Source organism: Cygnus atratus, chromosome 11, assembly GCF_013377495.2.
Source record: "Cygnus atratus isolate AKBS03 ecotype Queensland, Australia chromosome 11, CAtr_DNAZoo_HiC_assembly, whole genome shotgun sequence".
NCBI lineage: Eukaryota > Metazoa > Chordata > Aves > Anseriformes > Anatidae > Cygnus > Cygnus atratus.
The window spans coordinates 1,901,360-1,919,718 of record NC_066372.1 but is presented as its reverse complement, the minus strand read 5'-3'; the positions used below and the strand labels follow the sequence as shown (position 1 = coordinate 1,919,718).

Below are 18,359 nucleotides of genomic sequence, written 5' to 3'. Positions count from 1 at the left end.
TGACCCAGTGAATCTGGGTGGTAATCCAGAGGGCTGCCAGAGGAGTAGCGGGAGCCTAACTGTTGTGGTGATCCCTGTGAGGGTCTGGTGAAACTCTGGGCTCCCTTCTGTCTTAAAGATGATAGGTAGGCTCTTCTTTATTTGAATTTGAGAAAGTGTAATTTTCAGATGAATTCTTCAAAGGGCGTAATGAAGGTGGCAGAATCACAGCATGCTGCTCAAGGTCAGGGATGCTGGGGCAATTTAATGTCGCTCTGTGTATATGCACAATAGATTTAACAACTTTGGAAAGCTAAACTTTGCAACCTTCCTATTCCATTATCCTGATGTTTACGGCATAGAATATGCAGTCAGTAATTCAAGAGTAACAGCACAGCAGCAATTATGATGCTGCATTTTAATTACTACTGGCTTTCAGCTTCACACTTATTTGAACTTGGCCTGCTTTGTTCTTCGTAATAGTAATACAGTCTTGGTAAGTATTAATTTAGCTCTGTTTTCATAGAATATTTGTAAGGAAGAATTTAAGTAAGCCTCAAAAGAAAAGAATAGTTCAAAATGGAAAAAGTGAATCGGGTGTCTGTGACTTATGCAAGGCAGATTTCCAAGATCATTGAATTTCACTTCTAAGGTCAGTGCTCTGACCCTAGAGTTACAGCATGCTGTAACTGAGAATAAACAGACACTCACTGTAGTCAGTGGTTCACTGAACAGTAACAAGTGTAACCACATATTTTCTTGAAAGTGCAATAATCTGAGTTATGGTTTATAGGAAAAGAAAGTAATTATTTTACAATTATGGCAGAAAAAGCATTTGTATTATAAAATCAAACAACTATTGTTTGTAAAACTGATAGAAAGGACATTTTTACAGCTAGTAAAAATGAACTTATTTCCCATTGCTATGCACTTTGTTGAGCCATTTGGGCTCGTACAAAGTAGAAATAAATACTAAATACTTAGTGAATAAAAAGGGTGGCAATTTATATTTATTCATAAAAGTCTATATTTATATTTATCTATATTTTTATTTTTATTCTATATTTTTATTCTATTTTTATTCTATATTTTTATTTATATTTATCTATATTTATATTTATTCATAAAAGTCTGTATTTCAGCAAAATACACCTGAAGTAGTTCCCTGCGCAATTAATACCTTTTCCTATAGATGTGCTTACATCTATAAGCACATATATTGTTATAGATAACAATAATAGTCATGTAGTTAACTATTATTGTATAAGGAGATGGAATAGGGATCTGTCTTATTTCCTTTGCTTTCCTTTGACATTGCTTTAAAGGAGGCATTTGTGTAATGCAGGAAATCACAGCTTCTTGAAACCAAATGGCAAAATCTCGGGGTTTATGACTGTACCCAGAGTACTTTTTTTTTTTCCCAGAAAATTTGTTTTCTTTTCATCTTCTAAGTCTCTCTGAATTTCATTCAGTCCTTTTTACGGAATCCTTTCTGGTTTTCAATGGACTTTTTTTTCCCTTGAACGTTTTTTGAGTAAGACTCAAGCCATATCCTATTTCAATTTGAATAGAAGTTCTGCAGTGTGTGAAAAAGAATAGTTCTGCTGTTATACTGAGCCAGTAAAAATCTTTGCTCACTACACTCACAGTCACAAAGTCCCCTGCATTATAATAAGCCACCTCAGTTGTCATCCAGGTCACCACAGGCAGCTATCTCTGTTTGACAGAAGGAAAGGGAGAATTCCATCGATTTACACTTAAAATTTCATGTTGAAAAAAATCAGCTTTGATTCCAGATCTTTTGGGTTAAATGCATGTGTAAAAATAAAATGAAATTGTAATGCTTACAAGTTCATTTTTACCAGAATGGAAATTTGTTTTGCAGTTAAATACAAAAATGTGTAATTTTGTACATAAGTATGGTTATCTTGATGTTGTTAACATTGAAGAAGGTTGGGTATGACACATATAGACGTAACTTTTGTTGCTATGTTTTTGTCACTACTTTGGTAGAAAGATAAGCTATTACTACTAAGACTTAGCATGGGACATTAACATATTCTGGAGGCAAATGTAACACATTCTAACCAAACTCAATATAACTAAATTCTGAAATTCAACGTGAACAGAAAGAGTGACATAAACACCACCACGAAGAGCATCCTTTCTTCATAAATCTAATTTTAAATATATAAAACTTCACTATTCCTCCAAGGCTTCAACATATTTAAAAATAATACATTTAAAATCTAAGCTGGACCACTGAAACAAGCAAGCCACGATCCATATTGTTGTTAGTGAATTCCACGATGGCACTATAAAATGAATTTACAACGTATGGATGAGGGGCCAGGAGGACCTCCTGGATATTTGAACTCTGTCCTTAAAATAACAAAGGAAAACTTGTTGACAACCATACATAAAGACAGGCACACAGTTTTGCTGCTGGTGGAAAGGTAATGAATTCCTAATAATGTGCTAAATGTATAATAAACTCTTCTAACCTGTTAGGCTGCAGAATCTCTTCACAGCGGGCTAATGCAAAAGAATGTTCTTGTCTAGATAGCAGAAAAAAGAATATTTTTATAAAGCCATTGGATGCCAGAAAGGCCTACATATATTAAAGATATATATTATCATCTTTGACATGACCTTGCCCCTTGAAATATTTCATATAACCAGTAATAGAATATTTTTTCTAAAACATTTGCCAAGAATGTTTTAAATGAAACTATCACTGAGAGTCATATACACATTTAAAAAGATTTGGGCTGCCATCCAAGAATTACATATGCCTGTAACAAATGCTTAAAAATTATATTCCTATATATGTGGACTTCATGGAAAAAGTATGAGTCTGCACTGGTTTCCATTACCCCTGGATTTCCTTCTACACAAGATACTTGGCCTACCCACTCCAAAGTTCACAGAGAAGGCCCAACTGAAATACATACTACGTCCAGTTTACCCAAGGCTTTAGGTCCTGTGTCCACTTAAAGTATTATTTAGCCTCCTCTTATCTCACAGTTTGAGATTCTGAAATGGAAGTGTCCCGCAGTCCTGTCACCAAATACAGCCATGAAAAGATGCCTCTCAGAAGCTGTTTGAAAGGAGCTCTGGGATCAAGTAGTGCCCATGTGAATCAGGGAGCAAGACAACCCAAAGACATTTTGGGGTCTTGGGCAGCCTGGGATGGGTGCTATGAGGAGACTGATGCTAAAGTACAGATTTCTGTCAGCATTTGTTAGCAGTCTGGCTGGGCTTTGAGGCTCTGAAGAACTGCTGGCTGTCTGAGATGGTTCACACTGCTGTGGCTCCATGGAGTATAACTGTTAGGGGATAATGTTATAGGTCGGGATAAAGATAAGTAGGATTCCCTCAAGATCTTAAATGAGCTACTGATTACTGACAGCTCCTGGGGAACCACCAGTTATCTAAAAGGAAAGCATTTTGCAGCCAGTACCCCTCACTATTGATTTACTCAGATATTCTGATTAATTTTGGTCTTGTAGCTTCCAACATAGTCATGTTTTTTTCCTGCTGCGTTATCCTAACCAGTCATGGTTGCATCAGCTAACTCCTGGTCAGTGGTGTCTGAAGACTGCGACCCAACACATCAGATGAAGTAGCAGTACAGAGCAAGTCTTAAATCTTAGCACCTGTACTGTTGTGAAATCTGGAGAGCATGAGTAATCCATCTTCTCAGAGGGAGAGTACTTCTCACCCAAGTTTGCCACTCGACTTTTTTGTTGCCGCTGGGATGGCTGCCTCTGATTCATATTTCCTAGCGCATGGTGAAAGTGAAAAGGATTCTTACCTTTGGCCTTCCAAGGCTTTTATCTCCTTGAAGCCTCTTGTTAAAAGACTTGCTTAAAAATTTCACATGAAAAATGAATCATAATACAATACTACTTTGTCTTTCTGCATAACCTTTTGTCCAGTTTTGTACTCTGAAATTATTTAGCCTTGGTACAAATACCTCTAGAACAAATGAGTCAAATTCTACATCAGTAAACCTTGTCAGCTTCAGAAATTTCCTATTTTTTTTTCCTGAGCCTATTCATTGACATCATTGACAGTACAGAAATTGCTGTAGACAACTTTGTATGAAAGAGATAGACGAATTGGGTATTATCTAAATAGCAATGATACTTTGGACCATAATGGGAAAAAATTAAAGTCACGTAAGGATGCCAGTGTTGAAAAAAGAGGCAAGAAGTCTGAACAGTAAATGCAATTCTCGTATTTTGTACAGGTAACAAAATTAATATTGCCGAGACCATGAAAATTAACCTATTTTAGAGGCATTTCAAAAAGCCACAAGGTGTGCTTCTAGCATTACATCCAGAATGTACAAAGCTGCACAAACAAGACAGTTTAAAGTAGACAGTGAGCCAAAGCCACCTGCATCCAAAGGCCATCACAGCTTCATTCCAATGGGATTATACAGTCTGCGTGAGAAGTAGTAGGCAGGGATAAGGTGAGGGAACCACTCAGCAGTGGACAACAGAAAACGGGAATTCACAGACCTGTCAGAGCAGTGACACCGTGTGTTGCATGTGGCATCAGCTAATGTATTACTGACTGTATGGGCTTTTTCTCCCGCTACGTGGGAGAAAAACCCCAGTGCCACTGGTGACTGAAGTGCAGCCCTAAATTTAATCTCAAGGCCCTCACTCCCTGCAGTTGCAGCATCTCAGCATTGATATTAGCTCTAGCAAGGGGCTAAGGGAGTAGTTTGACTTTGTGTGTTGTTCCTGGATTTACCCTACAGTTTCTCCATTTCAGGAGATGGACCGATGATCTGTCTTTGGGCAATGTCACAGGGAAATTCCTGCTACCAGCACAGCAGCAGTAGCACCCCAGGAGAGATGAAGCACAGCAAACCAATAGGTCAGGGAACAAGTAGCTCTTGAGGAACACGAGGTTCGGTTCAGTCCTTTCAGGCCTGCACAGATGATCAGGAGAAGGCTACCTGTGTGAATGATCATCAGGAGGCAGAGAGGGGAAATGCCAATGGGAAGGCTGGGCATTAAACTGAATCACTTGAAGAGATTAGGTTTGCAGAGCTTTCAGGCTCCTGCATGGAATTTGTAAACTGAAAGGTTCTTGCGGGGGGATGGTTTTAATTGCCTCTGGTGCCTTGTTTAAATCTCAGGACGAGATGTCTGCAAGGTTTTTGTGTAGACCTGATTCTACCATATATAAGCCCACAGGAACTTCAGAAAAATCCCAGCTGTCGCTGCTCCTGGGGATTTATCTTAGGAAATGTGCTTCCATAGTAACAATCACCAACACAGATCACAAGTCTGCACCTTTTATTTTTAGACTCTTATTATTAAGATCCTGGTGTTGAGGATAGCATCGAGTAAGAAACAGGAAAACATGCCCTTGATATTTTTCCAAGCAGTTCCATTGTCACAGACCTATTCCCTTCACTGCCAGGAGGCAGATGGGTTGTTACAATAACTCCTTACTCACTCTGGCTATTTTCTTTTCTTAGGAAAAATATTTATCCCTAAAGAAAAACCCATAGAAACTCGTACAGAAGAGAAAGTGACCCTGGATCCAGAACTAGAAGAAGCCCTGGCCAGCGCCTCAGACACCGAGCTCTATGACCTTGCAGGTTAGATAATGTGCAGGTGTGAGCCCCCATGGGTCCGGCCCTTCCCCGCCACACCTCCCACCAGGAGTGTCCCACGGTCACGCGCCAGGTACCTGCAGTGTCACCGTGCAGATGGGCGCTGCCCCTGAGCACTTCGGGCATGACTCAGTACCTGTGGCATTTCTCAGACCTCTCTCATCTGTTTCTAATTGGTGTGGCTGGCAAAGAGAGAAAACAAGGCAGCTAACGTGGTCTGGGAAGGGAAGGGTCAACAGGGGGCAGGCAGCAGGCTGGGGCGTTTGCAGTGTTGGAGACCACTGATGTTAGTGCATGCTGACGTGCATGCTCTGTGCTTCAGGGCTCTAATCCATACAAAAACTTTGGTGGGGAAGTTTCAACTCCATTGACATTTTTCTGTTTTTCTTTAGGAAATCTAATCGAAATATTTCAATGTATCCCATTAATCTGAATCTGGGTTGGATCAACAGTAGACTCAAAACTCTTGTAACTACTCCATTGTCCCACTAAAGGACACGATCTTGCCATTATCTTCTGTAATTCTTGGCTACACCACACATTTCTGGAAGCATTAGCCTTGTCTCTGACTGAAATGTGGTGTATCGCAGGAATCACAGGGTTACAATGCAGCTGGCACCTCGCACGAAGTCTGAAGTTCATGGCATCAAGTTCCAAGTGCTGCTGAGCTCTGGCCGGGAGCCAGCCATTCAGGACTGAGTTTGTAGGTATCAAAGTCTAATGAAAACCAGGAACACACCTACTGCCCAGAGTTTCAAAACCAGTCTGTAGCAACAACTGTCAGTGCTTACAGAACAAAGAATACTGTTCATAACAAAAACATGACAATAACAGTAAAAATCTGCATTAAGTTAATAACCTCTAACTCATGCATGATCCTATAGCAAAAAGTCCAAGCAGACAATTTATGGGAGAAATACCAGCAAACACAGCACAATTTATTCTCTGACACTGGGGAAGTTCATTTGCACAGAACACAACTTTGTCTGAAGCTTCTTTTATGGAGTTTTGGTTTCTTTTGTCATTTCCTCTCATAGTAGCTTATATCCTTACTATTTATTTTAAAGTGCTGGAATATATTCTTCCCAAGTGTGTTAGCATCTATAAGCTTCTGTAAGAACCCCCAGCACAAACACCAATTTATTAAGCTAACCACATGTAAAGCCAGAATCTTCCCTGATGTGCCAAACAATACAACGAGGAGCAATAAGGAACTCAGGCTGTACATTACTGAAAAACATCATTAGCGGTGTTAGCAGTGAAGCAAGCTACCCAAAGAGACTGTGGGATTTCCATCGCTGGATGCTTTCAGGATCCAGCTAGACAAAGCCACAGCTGACCTGGTTAATGTTGGCAGCACTCCTGCTTGTGGCAGAAGCTGGACAAGGTGACCCCTGCAGCTCCTTCCAGCTGGCATTTCCCTGACCTGCATACTACCCGCAAGCACCAGGCGGAGTTCAAGTTTTATACGGGGTTTCTTTATCTGGGGAACAGATACTTGTCTGCAATCTTTGTTCCTGCCATTAACATTGTATCCTGTTCTGCTATTTACACATTTATAGCTGTTCTTGGAGTGCACAACATGGTCAACAACCCTAAATTCGATGAAGGAGGAGCCCGCAGTAAAGATGGAAAAGAAATTGTGAGAAGTAAGCAAACATTTATTTTGTGGGCTATACATCATCTTTTAGACACCTGTAGGTTGGGTGTATTGGTTTAATTAAGTGTAATGCAACTTGGCTTGACTTTGATTGACCTAACTAATCACGAGGGGGAGTTCTTTATAGGAAATACAATCTTAGAATTAATTATCTATAATGACAGCAGTACTATGCAGGGAAATGATTCCTGAGGAGCTTTGTTTTGCTGGGGAGCAAAATCTGGCTCTGCAGACGTGTTTGAAAGGACGGGAGTATTTAAGAAGCCAAGACATATTTTTATTACACTTCATTTTAGGCAGCAGGCAGAAAATAGTGAGCTGTAGATATGAGATGGCCAGAGCACAGGTCGTGCTGTCTCACCCTGAGTATGCACATTTACACAAGTGAAGAACAACTGCTAACCACTGGGCTCGAACCTGGCAGTCACATCTCTGGCCAGAATCATCACATCTCGCTGCAGTCAGTGGCACAAACTGCAGGAAGGTGTTCCTGCCCTGGCTGCTCTCTCGGATCTACTTCTCCCTCCTATTAATTCTGTGCAGCCTTTTTAAACATCGTCTGTTATGTGCCTCCTTAGGTACGGGAAGCATAATCAGTCGGGAAATCCCCCCCAGCAGAAAGAACTGTAGTTATTAAATCCAGAAATGTGTACAACTAAATAAAGCAGACCTTGGTGTATCAGACCTTAGCTCAACAACTGGCAGGGGTGAGGGGTAAGTCTGCACTCCAAGTTTTGCTTGTCATAGGCTTAGGAGCTGCCAAGCCTCGATCCAGGGCTCCTCAAGCTCTGGGATACCAAGTAGGGTAACTTTGCTTTTTGAGACGAAATTGTGGAATGCCCTTTACTGAGGAAATGGTACTCAAAAGTGTTTTCTTCTTGCAAGGCCATGAGAAAAGCAACTGTCTTGCCAAGGACTTTCGTTTCCATCTGTCACTGCTAAAAAGAAGGTGGGAAAGTAGACAGGACACTGTGCCACTTTGTCACTTCGTTTTTCTCAGGGTTAAGACTCCCTGCAAGCTCCCTAGTGGGGCCCTGTGCAAGCTGCCATCTATCTTGTAACAGGCAGCTGCATACATTTACTAATCCACATAGATTTCAAATTATTTTAGTTGCACAGAGTCACTATGTGAGTCAGCTAAACTACGCTCCAAGCGCAGCCTTAACAACCAAAAAATGGCCCTGCCACATCACTTTATTCTGTGGTCCAAAAGCAATGCCTCCCTTGGCCAAGTGACACACTACAGGACAAGATGGAGATGCAGCTCAGAAGTTGCCCACCAACGTGGCAAAACGGTGCCATGATTAAAGAAACAAGATAAAACTCATGGGAAGCAACAAGAAGTAGAAAATGAAGACTACTGCTGACTGTAGACTGAGAGTAATGTGCTGCCTAGCCTGAGGATGGGGGCAGGTCTGTCCCCAGCTCCCAGCTGGGTGTCACTACCAAACCCACTCTGCTGGTTTTTCTTTACTTCCCTTCCTTGAACCCAAGGTACAACGAACCCTCTAAGTGTGTTGTACCAGTAGTTTTTGACTTCCTAATCCCTAGGAAGGCTAGAGTGTTAGTCAGGCATATGCAAGGTCTCTCAGGGAATTGGTAAAAATAAAAATAAATAAAAATGAGTTAGAAGGGAGTGAAGTGAAAACCAGCTCAAGGTTTGTGTATGACTTCATCTCTACTAAGTTCTAAAAAAATTTAGTTTTGTTTTGGCTCATGATATGGGATGAACTTTGCACTGAACAGAAATGCATAGTACATTGATCTGTCTGTGACAAAATGAAAGGGTTCAAACATACTTGTGGCCAGTGACAGATTGCTTTCTTGCCTCTAGAGGCTTGGGTGGTCAGCGTTCATAAATTAATCCCCACAACTATATGCCTGGGAATTAGAAGTACTAATTGTGTTGTAAACTATGATTTTTATGCATTTCTAAGAATATTTACAGCTCACAGCTGCCAGCAGTCAAAGTAGTATCTCTTTGGAGCACGAATACCCAATGACTTCATATATCTTGGTGCTGGCAGACAGACTTGCTTTTCATGCTTTGATAGTTTTATTATTTAAAAAGTGCAGATGTTGCAATTTTACAAGAGCTAATTGCATTTGTAGTAAGGCTGATAGCATCTGGCTAGAGAAGGGAACGGAGGGGCCTCCTCATCACAGTCTGTTCAGTCAGCACAGGCTATCTGGAGGTGCAGAGAGGTCTGCTCACTAATGCAATGACTATGTTCTGAGCACACCTTCCTTTACAGGTGTCAGAGTGAGAAGAAAGCAGCCCTTGCTGTATATTACATCCTATACCTTAAAAGCTGCTTTGGCTCTAATTAATTGTGCTGGGACTTTTGTACCTAAAGGAGGAAACTTCCCGTGATGGTACTGCCCGGCCGCTGCGGCTGCAGCCTCTGGGTGCTCAAAGGGGCAAGGGGCAAGGCTGGGATGCAGGACTAATGCTCCTCTTCCAAGTTCTGGGGTTCATGTAAACCCTTTCTTGAGCACAGACCTAAATGACAGCTGAAGAGCCAAACTTACTGATCGTGCCTGTTCCTTATGTCAACATTTAATGAGCTCTTGTGTTGCAGATGTGGTCAAAGGTGAAAAGGTCAAGCCCATTTTTGAGGAGCCACCTAATCCCACCAACGTGGAAGCAAGTTTACAAAGGATAAAAGCAAATGATCCTAGTCTCACAGAAATTAACCTGAACAACATAAAGGTAGATGCTGTGGTTTAATTTACATCCTCATAGAAGGGTTTATTCAAATATTTCCAATCCCCTTTTAGCTTTACATTTTTTTCTCTCTGTACTGCACAGAAAAAGCAGGACATATAGGAGAGGGCAGTGGAGGGAATTGTTTGAAAGGCTCCAAGGTCATCAATGCTTGATATTGAATCAGATACCAATTAAAAGCCCAAGGGGTGAACGCTGGCTGCCTTTCTTTAGAGATCTCATGGGCACTATACAATCATCGCTGCCCTAATTCAATTAGCCCACACATGCAAATGGGGGAGGAGCTGGGATGCGGAGCCTCTGAACCACCAGCAGCAAAATAGGAAAGCAGCTCAGAGATGGCTCACGTGCTGGCATTGGCCTGACCCAGTTAAAGGCAATGCTGACAAAGCAGCCTAGTGCTGGCGGCCGCCTGGGCTCAGAGTGCTGCTCTGAGCACAGTGCGAGCGGTCCGTGCTGGGGCGCTCTTAAAGGCACTGGGGATGGGTCAATTGCATAGCCTGTGGCTATTGATCAGTTTGCTAACAATTAAAACTGGTGTCTCATGTTGTGACCGGCTTTCCTAATTACTGGATTTATCTTCTGAATACAGAACATCCCTATTCCAACACTGAAAGAATTTGCAAAAGCTTTGGAAAGCAACACACACGTGAAGACATTCAGCCTTGCAGCTACTCGAAGCAATGACCCCGTAGCTATTGTAAGTTAAATGCTGTTTGGAAAACAAACAATGTTCAAGTAGGTCAATGTATGCTTTAGGATGCATCCGTCATTTTCCCTTGCAGAATTTCCCTGATACTATGCATGATGGAAGTGCAATCTATTTTGAACTCTCTCTGTTCTTCTGAGCCTATCTGTATTTTATTTCTTTGTAGGTACTAAACCATGTTTTACAGATTCCGTCATTTCCTAAAGCTTTTAGGAAGTTGATCTCATTCCCTCTTTTTGACCCCTCAGGCATTTGCAGATATGCTGAAAGTGAACAAAACATTGAAGAGTCTGAATGTAGAATCCAATTTCATCACTGGGACCGGTATTTTGGCACTGATTGATGCACTGAAGGAGAACGAATCCCTGACAGAGATCAAAATTGACAACCAGGTAACGAGAGAGCATTGAACTGCAGTCCCCTTTTGTCTCTCTTCTGTACGGATTCCCAGAGGGTTTGCCTAGAGGGGGCGAAGTCAAGGCAGCCTCTGTGGCTCGGTCATTCTGCAGCTTATGTCCCATGCAATGAAATCATGGAAAACATCCAAATAAAAATGGTCAAAGCTAAACATAAAACCCAGAGCAAATGTCTGGAGGTGGCGGGAGGGATTCTCTTTGTAGTTTGATCACAGTACTGAAATATTACCACTTCTCTCTCATTTGAGAGCAAATCTTTTCTTTTCTTTTCTTTTCTTTTGGGGACATTTCACCATGTCACCAACAGAGGCAGCAGCTGGGGACGGCTGTAGAGATGGAGATTGCCAAGATGCTGGAGGAGAACTCCAAGATTCTCAAGTTTGGGTACCAGTTCACAAAGCAGGGCCCAAGAACCAGGGTAGCAGCGGCAATCACTAAAAACAACGATCTAGGTAAGATACTATTACATCCATTCATCAGCTGTTCTGGTGAGCCAAGCCCAAGACACAACTCTTCCTGTCTGTACTCAAGGCTCAACATAACTTTGCAACATCCAATCCGCTCTATGTGAGGGGTGATGCATAGCTCCACAAGCTCTATTGGACAGGACAGCAAAGATCTTACTGTGATTAAGAGCTACTATCCTTCTCCCGCTGGTGCTGGGAAGGGGGGAACTGCAGCCTTTTCTGTGGAGCACCCTGGATTCCCAGCTGCCCCATCAGCTCTTCTGGCCAGTCAGTGCAGAGAGCCAAACCCATCCTGTTTGCTCAGGGAACACCCCAGTCCTCGCCTCTTTGCCCTGACCACAACAGAGCATGCCTGGCCAACCTAGGGAGCAAGGACGACTTGCCTGACTGCCTAATTACAGGCGCGGACAGGAAAGCTTTGCACGTTTTACCTGAGTGTGGTGTGCTCGGCCCTGTGTGCCTGAGACACAGCACAGGGAGGAGCTGGCTAGGCGGGACTAGTTCATGGAAAAATAAAGAAATACAATAAACTCTACAAAGTAGAATTGATTGATAACACCAAATCATGATGCCTTTGGTTGGGTTTTTCTCAGTGAAAACTAAGATAAAAATTGAACTAGAACCCACTTCTTTCACGCATAACATTATGTTTTAGCAGTTTCAATTATTAGCATTTCTGTGATAAACTTCTGTTCCTGAAACTATTAGCTTTTGTAGAACAGCGTTTAAAACATCCCACCAACAAAGAGAGAAAGACTTTTTTTCCACTATTTAATTGACTGACATTAGACATACATCCTGTACCTAATCTTCATTTTCCTGGTTTTGTATTGTATGGTTTTATTCAAGATTTAGCAGGGCAGAACACTTTGAATAAAACAACAAAACACTGAAAGACACAAATGACTGATTATATGATGAAGACTTTGGAGTAGTACGATCTGTTTGCCAAGAAAACACCCTGAAATAAACCTTCTGATAGCAAAGTAACAGGATTTTTGTAGTTATATACTGTTGCTATTGACTATTGTAGTGAAAAGTGTTCATTCATCTAGTTTTATTGCTTTTGTTCTTTACTAAAACACTTTAATATCAGAAAACAGGACATGATAGTTTGATGCAACACCAACTTGCATCACATGAACAGGAGACCCTTGCTAATCTTATCTGGCCAAGTCAGAGGAGACTCAATGCATTTTTACTAGAGTACAGAGCAGCAAATGCTGCCTAGCCACACCTGCTCTATACCAGCTGTAATCTACTTTAAGTGCTGTAAACATTCACATGGGTCTTCTTGCCAAAATAATCCTGTCCGTAACACAAAGCTGATCTCATTTTTCTTTGCTAAATGGCAATTTAAACCTACTCTGTTTCTAGTAAGAATCTAGAGTTGCTTAAGGTACTATTTGATGGCTGATGTGATCACAGCACATGAAGTTTAAACAGACATTTTAAGGTCCAGTATGGTATTTTCCTCATTGCCAGGACTCACTGATACCGTCACTTCAAATTATTTTGTAAGAGATTATGAATGTTGCTTACCTACAACAGAGACCCCTGCAATTAACAAAGTTATTCATTTTTGGTGCATAATGCTTAAGTAATCCAGAGCACTGCCACGCAGACCAGAGCAGACCAGTATCAACTTGGTTGGAACACAGTGGCTTTAATGAGGGCAATAAAACTGTAATAAAAATCTAAATGGAGCCACTGGGAGGAAGCACTGGAAATGGTGAATTCTCCATCATCTAAAAGCTCTCCATCAGAATCTGATTTTCATAGGGAAGTTATTGATTTGAACACTTGGTGAAATCCTACAGTCTGTGGTATAGAAAAATGCAGTTTAGATAGCTTTACTTTGTTTAGCAGTAAGATCTATTAATTATGGCATTTATGGACATAATACTGCGGGGTATTTGTTAGAAGCTCCTTCCTTCTTATGCACATCACAGGGAAGAGTGTGTCACTGAGAAAAGCACTCATGTTCTCAGGAAAGGAATACTGACCACTCTTTTCTTGTTTTATTGGCCCAGTTCGCAAGAAGCGAGTGGAGGCAGAGCGGCAGTAGCCACGCCACGGCCGATGCAAGGCAAGACCGGAGCCTGCCAGCAGCTGCACTCTCAGAGCGTTCACTGGTCAGAAGGCAAGACACTGGAAAACCATTGCAATGGGAGTTGCTTGTTTCTGTTAATGTTTCCTCTTAACCTTGAAAATGCAGCCTGATCACTTTTAACTTCCATAGTTAATTTAATTCTTATGAAAGATTAATAGTTGGTTTGAATTTAATGAAAGTTTCACAATATCTGAAACCAATATGCAGAATCTTAACTGTGTTACTGAGCATAACGTATAGTGACATTGACCCTTACTTTAGACACTTCCATGTGTTAAAATATGATCTCATGTATGGATAAGGGATCCTCTGCTGAAAATAGAAACTTTAGGGCCAAGTCCTGCAATGCCTTATGTTTGCAAATAATCAATCCTTACTTCTGTGTGTACAGTCCTGCTGAACTGAGTCCTGCAATGGGATGCTCCTAGGAGTAGAACTAGTAACACCACCACAGGTTTGTGGGGTCTCACCCCAAGCCCCTCTCCTGCAGCAGGACCTGGGCAGGGGGACGGTGCCGAACAGCACCCTGCTGCGGGGCTCCACGCGTCCCAGTCCGAGTGAAGGATCACACCGAGGTATACCAATGTTGTCAAAGCATACTTGTTTACATAAGCTTAGGTGGATCGTTTTGCAATGTTATACTGGCATTTGCTATCTTTACCCCAGAGAGTAAAGTAATGGTAGTGCTGCCAATCCTGGATACTTTGAATGTTAGATTTTTTTTTTCCTAGGCCAACAGGTTTTTGTTTTTTACTAGAATGCACAGTTTACAGCTATTAATCTAAACAAGTATTCTACGCGATATTTGTTTTGCATTGAGCCATGTGTTTGACCTTTTTAAGTTGTTGTTTATGTACATTTGTTAGTATTATAGAACTGTTCTCAGGACCTTTTAGATGAAGGTTAATTAACTAGTTAATCCTGGACAGCAGCTATGCCACCAGGAAAAAACACGACGAGGGTAGTTGGACCAACTGCAGAACTTTATTTATAGGCTTCAGTCAGGTATTTGTGTTAGTGCTTGGCTAAGTAAGGGCAGTTTTAAGCATAGGCACAAACGCTTTGCTAAATCAGGCCTTAACTCAGATGCTGTACAAATTCTTAACCCCGTGGAAAGCACTCATGAAGCAGTGGTTAACCCCGACCTGCAACAGCATCAACATTTTAGTAAGAATTAAGTCTGATATTTTGCTTTGTGAATTTTACAGCTTAGAATTATTCTCTACCACTGTTTTAACACTGCCAACAGTTGCCTCTGACAAACAGCCAGGGGTTCATTTTGGCTGTCTGTAAGCATCCTGTGAAGCTAAGGGAGACTTGGGTTAGGCATCTTGTTGACTCCAATGCTTGCAGAAAGCCTCCAGGCATCAGGAGACCCCAGCACGGGTTTGGCTGCACAAAGCTGGAGTGCAAGCTAAGGGGATGCACTCTCCCTCCGTGCCTTTTTCATGGAAATGAGTAGGTCTGAGGCAAGGCTCTTCCTGTAGGATACTTGCCTTCACAGGGTCCACAATGACTAATATACACTTCAATCGCGCCTAAACTAATTTGCTGAAGTAGGCTGCTGTGTTGGGATCTGAAGTACAGTATCCACAGCTGACTTCCCTGGAGAGCTCCTAGTCTTTACAGTTTCCACCTTCCTTCCCTTCCTCAGAAAAAGGCCACAACCTTTGCTTTGCAAGTAAAAAACATAACACGGGAGTCTTGCTGAAATTTTCCCTGGATCCATGCAGGATTTGTTGTGGAAAAAATCAGATATTCCTTTAAAAATAGCAAGTTCTGTAACACAGTCATAACTCTGCATGGTCTTAAATAAGCAGCCCTTAAAAAACAAGTGGATTAGCAGGGTGATACTGGACTTTGCAGTAAGAGTCCTCATCCCCAAAGCCAAAAGATTTTGGTTGCTGACAGACCTCAGTGATTAGAATCACACTGTTCCTATTTCCTTCTTTTATTTTGTTCTAACTAAGGGAATTCCAACCATCATTTTTTTAAAATGTATTTTAATTTTTTTTGTCGGTAACTTTTTTTTAAGGACGGTACATTTATGCGTGCAAGGGAAACAAGTGCAATCCATTTCTAGTCTTAATTGCCATTTCAAGTGTCGGTGTTTGCATGCAGCCGTTCCGTAAGGACGGGTTGGCCTGGCTGCTTCTCCATGTCTGCAGCATGCCATCCTGTATAGCTTTGCTCCGAGCCACGCAGGTGCTTGCGCCGTCAGGTGGCTCTGTTCCTGCCAGCTACAGTTTGTGTCATGGACCAAGGTAACCGCTCGGGAAGGCCAAGCGGCCGCCTCCTTCCCTTCATCTGCCATGCTCTTCGCACAGGCACGTTGCCTCTGCGGGGATGACTCCTCAGGCACTCGAGCACCATCTCCAACACCAGCCCCAGCAGGCACCAGCAGGCAGCACCCGGAGCCACGCACCTCTCGGCGGGGCCCTGGCTCCTTCCAGCACGTGAGCAGAACTGGCGGGGCCTCGCCCTTTCCTCCAGGCAGCTTCTGCCAGCCTCTGCCCCTCTCTCAGTGACCGGGGACATCTGTCCTGCCTCTCTGTATGCCCCACACAAGGGCTTGGTCAGCCTCTGGCCTTGAGCATCACAAACGATGCAACGATAAAAGGATCTGTTTGATACAACAGCATACGATGGTGATGCTTGAAGGCAGATTTCCGTATTTATAGGACGATTTAGCTGGTTAAATCCCTGCAAGTAACAGGAAGGGGGGCAGGATGTGACTAGTCCCTTTTAGTGCTACACTTTCATCTAGCATACTTGATCCTGAATGGGGGACAGGGACAGAAGAGTCCTTTTTCTTAAGCAAACCTTCAGGAGTAACTTCGTCTACTTTTGCACATTGCTTCTCGTGTTGACAGCTTCAGTTTTGTTTCTATTTTTTATACAGTTTTTTCATGGAAAAGCTCAACTTTGTTCGTGTCCTAACATGTATGTGACTGGTAGCGTGCACTAAGGACAGTGTGGTGTACATGTTAAACTCTAGGTGAAGATGTTATCGCTGGAACATAAGTAACTGCATGCGCACACCGTGGTGCATATTACTCAAGCGGAAGGGAATTACCACGCTATGTAACAGTGACTCCCCAACATCGTGGTTTTTCTAAATAAATATTCATAAAGAATTGGGCTTTTGCAATTTCTTGTGGTTTTGTGCCTTGAATCAGACCTCCCTCAATGCTCTGACATCAGATTAGGCCGGTTCCTCCAGTGCGGCTCCTGCAGCTCCCACATGGCTTGATCTTCTGTCAGGCTTCCCCTTCCCTCCCCACCCCATTATGTGCACTGGATTGAGTGATTGCTGTGTGCTCAGAACCAGGGCTGGGAGCAGGGAGACCTGGATTCCCCTCCGGGGTGTAACAGGCCTCCCCTGGCATTTAAAACAAGTTCCTCAGGCCTGTTTGTGCCTCAGTTGCACAACTCTAACATCAGCCTAATACTTCCCTGTCTCCCAGTTGGGTGAATGCTTGCAGAGCTCTGAGCTTCTCAGAGGAAAAAGGCAGCATAAAGAATTGCACATTTGTCCAAAAGCAGATAAATGGGAAGTTTAAATGCCCGTTTTCAGAACATGTCAGTATCTGAGAGGATCTGGATCAGACTTTGTGATGCATCTCCGCATCTAAAGATGCACATGCACAGGAGTGGGATTTTCAGGAGTGACAAGGTACCAGCTCCAATGAAGTTTAAATACATGAGATATCGTTCCTGTCTTTAGACAGCTACATACCGTAACAGTCTGGCATCCAACCTCTCTTCAGCATCTTGCATTGTTTAGAAAATTATATCCCATATTCCAAGACTAGGTTGTATTACTAGCATTCTTACATTTGCTTTCAGTGTATGTCACAGCTCTAGAATACACAGTGAAAAAATGAAGATGACTGGAAAACAGAACTCTTATTCTACAACGCTTAATATTTTCGTTACCTGCAGTTCGATTTCACAGAATCACAGAATCATCTAGGTTGGAAGAGACCTCCAAGATCACCTAGTCCAACCTCTGACTTAACACTAACACTAAACCTTCACTAAACCGTATCACTAAGCTCAACATCTAAACGTCTTTTAAAGACTTCCAGGGATGGTGACTCAACCACTTCTCTGGGCAGCCTATTCCAATGCCTAACAACCCTTTCCGTAAAGAAGTTTTTCCTAATATCCAACCTAAACTTCCCCTGGCACAACTTTAGCCCATTCCCACTCATCCTGTCACCAGGCACATGGGAGAATAGACCAACCCCCACCTCGCCACAGCCTCCTTTAAGGTACCTGTAGAGTGCGATAAGGTCGCCCCTGAGCCTCCTCTTCTCCAGGCTGAACAATCCCAGCTCCCTCAGCCGCTCCTCGTAAGACTTGTTCTCCAGACCCCTCACCAGCTTCGTTGCCCTTCTCTGGACTCTCTCAAGCACCTCCATGTTCTTCTTGTAGTGAGGGGCCCAAAACTGAACACAGTACTCGAGGTGCGGCCTCACCAGAGCCGAGTACAGGGGGACAATCACTTCCCTAGCCCTGCTGGCCACAGTGCTTCTTACACAAGCCAGGATGTTGTTGGCCTTCTTGGCCACCAGACCACACTGCTGGCTCATATTCAGCCAACTATCAACCAATACTCCCAGGTCCTTCTCTGCCAGGCA

General features: G+C 42.6%; 1 protein-coding gene across 3 annotated transcripts in view; it reads left to right on the top strand.

Annotated features, from left to right (window-relative positions):
• The window catches only part of LOC118251697 (tropomodulin-2), a 34,754-nt gene extending 18,044 nt beyond the window's left edge, over nt 1-16,710 (top strand). For all 3 annotated transcript variants that reach the window (XM_050712944.1, XM_035554137.2, XM_035554138.2), the window contains exons 4-10: nt 5,483-5,605; nt 7,183-7,269; nt 9,863-9,993; nt 10,601-10,708; nt 10,966-11,109; nt 11,441-11,585; nt 13,634-16,710. In XM_050712944.1, the coding sequence (XP_050568901.1) occupies nt 5,483-5,605; nt 7,183-7,269; nt 9,863-9,993; nt 10,601-10,708; nt 10,966-11,109; nt 11,441-11,585; nt 13,634-13,668 (773 nt within the window). In that variant the 3' untranslated portion in view covers nt 13,669-16,710. The remainder of the gene's footprint in view (nt 1-5,482; nt 5,606-7,182; nt 7,270-9,862; nt 9,994-10,600; nt 10,709-10,965; nt 11,110-11,440; nt 11,586-13,633) is intronic.
• Nucleotides 16,711-18,359: the final 1,649 nt, after the last annotated feature.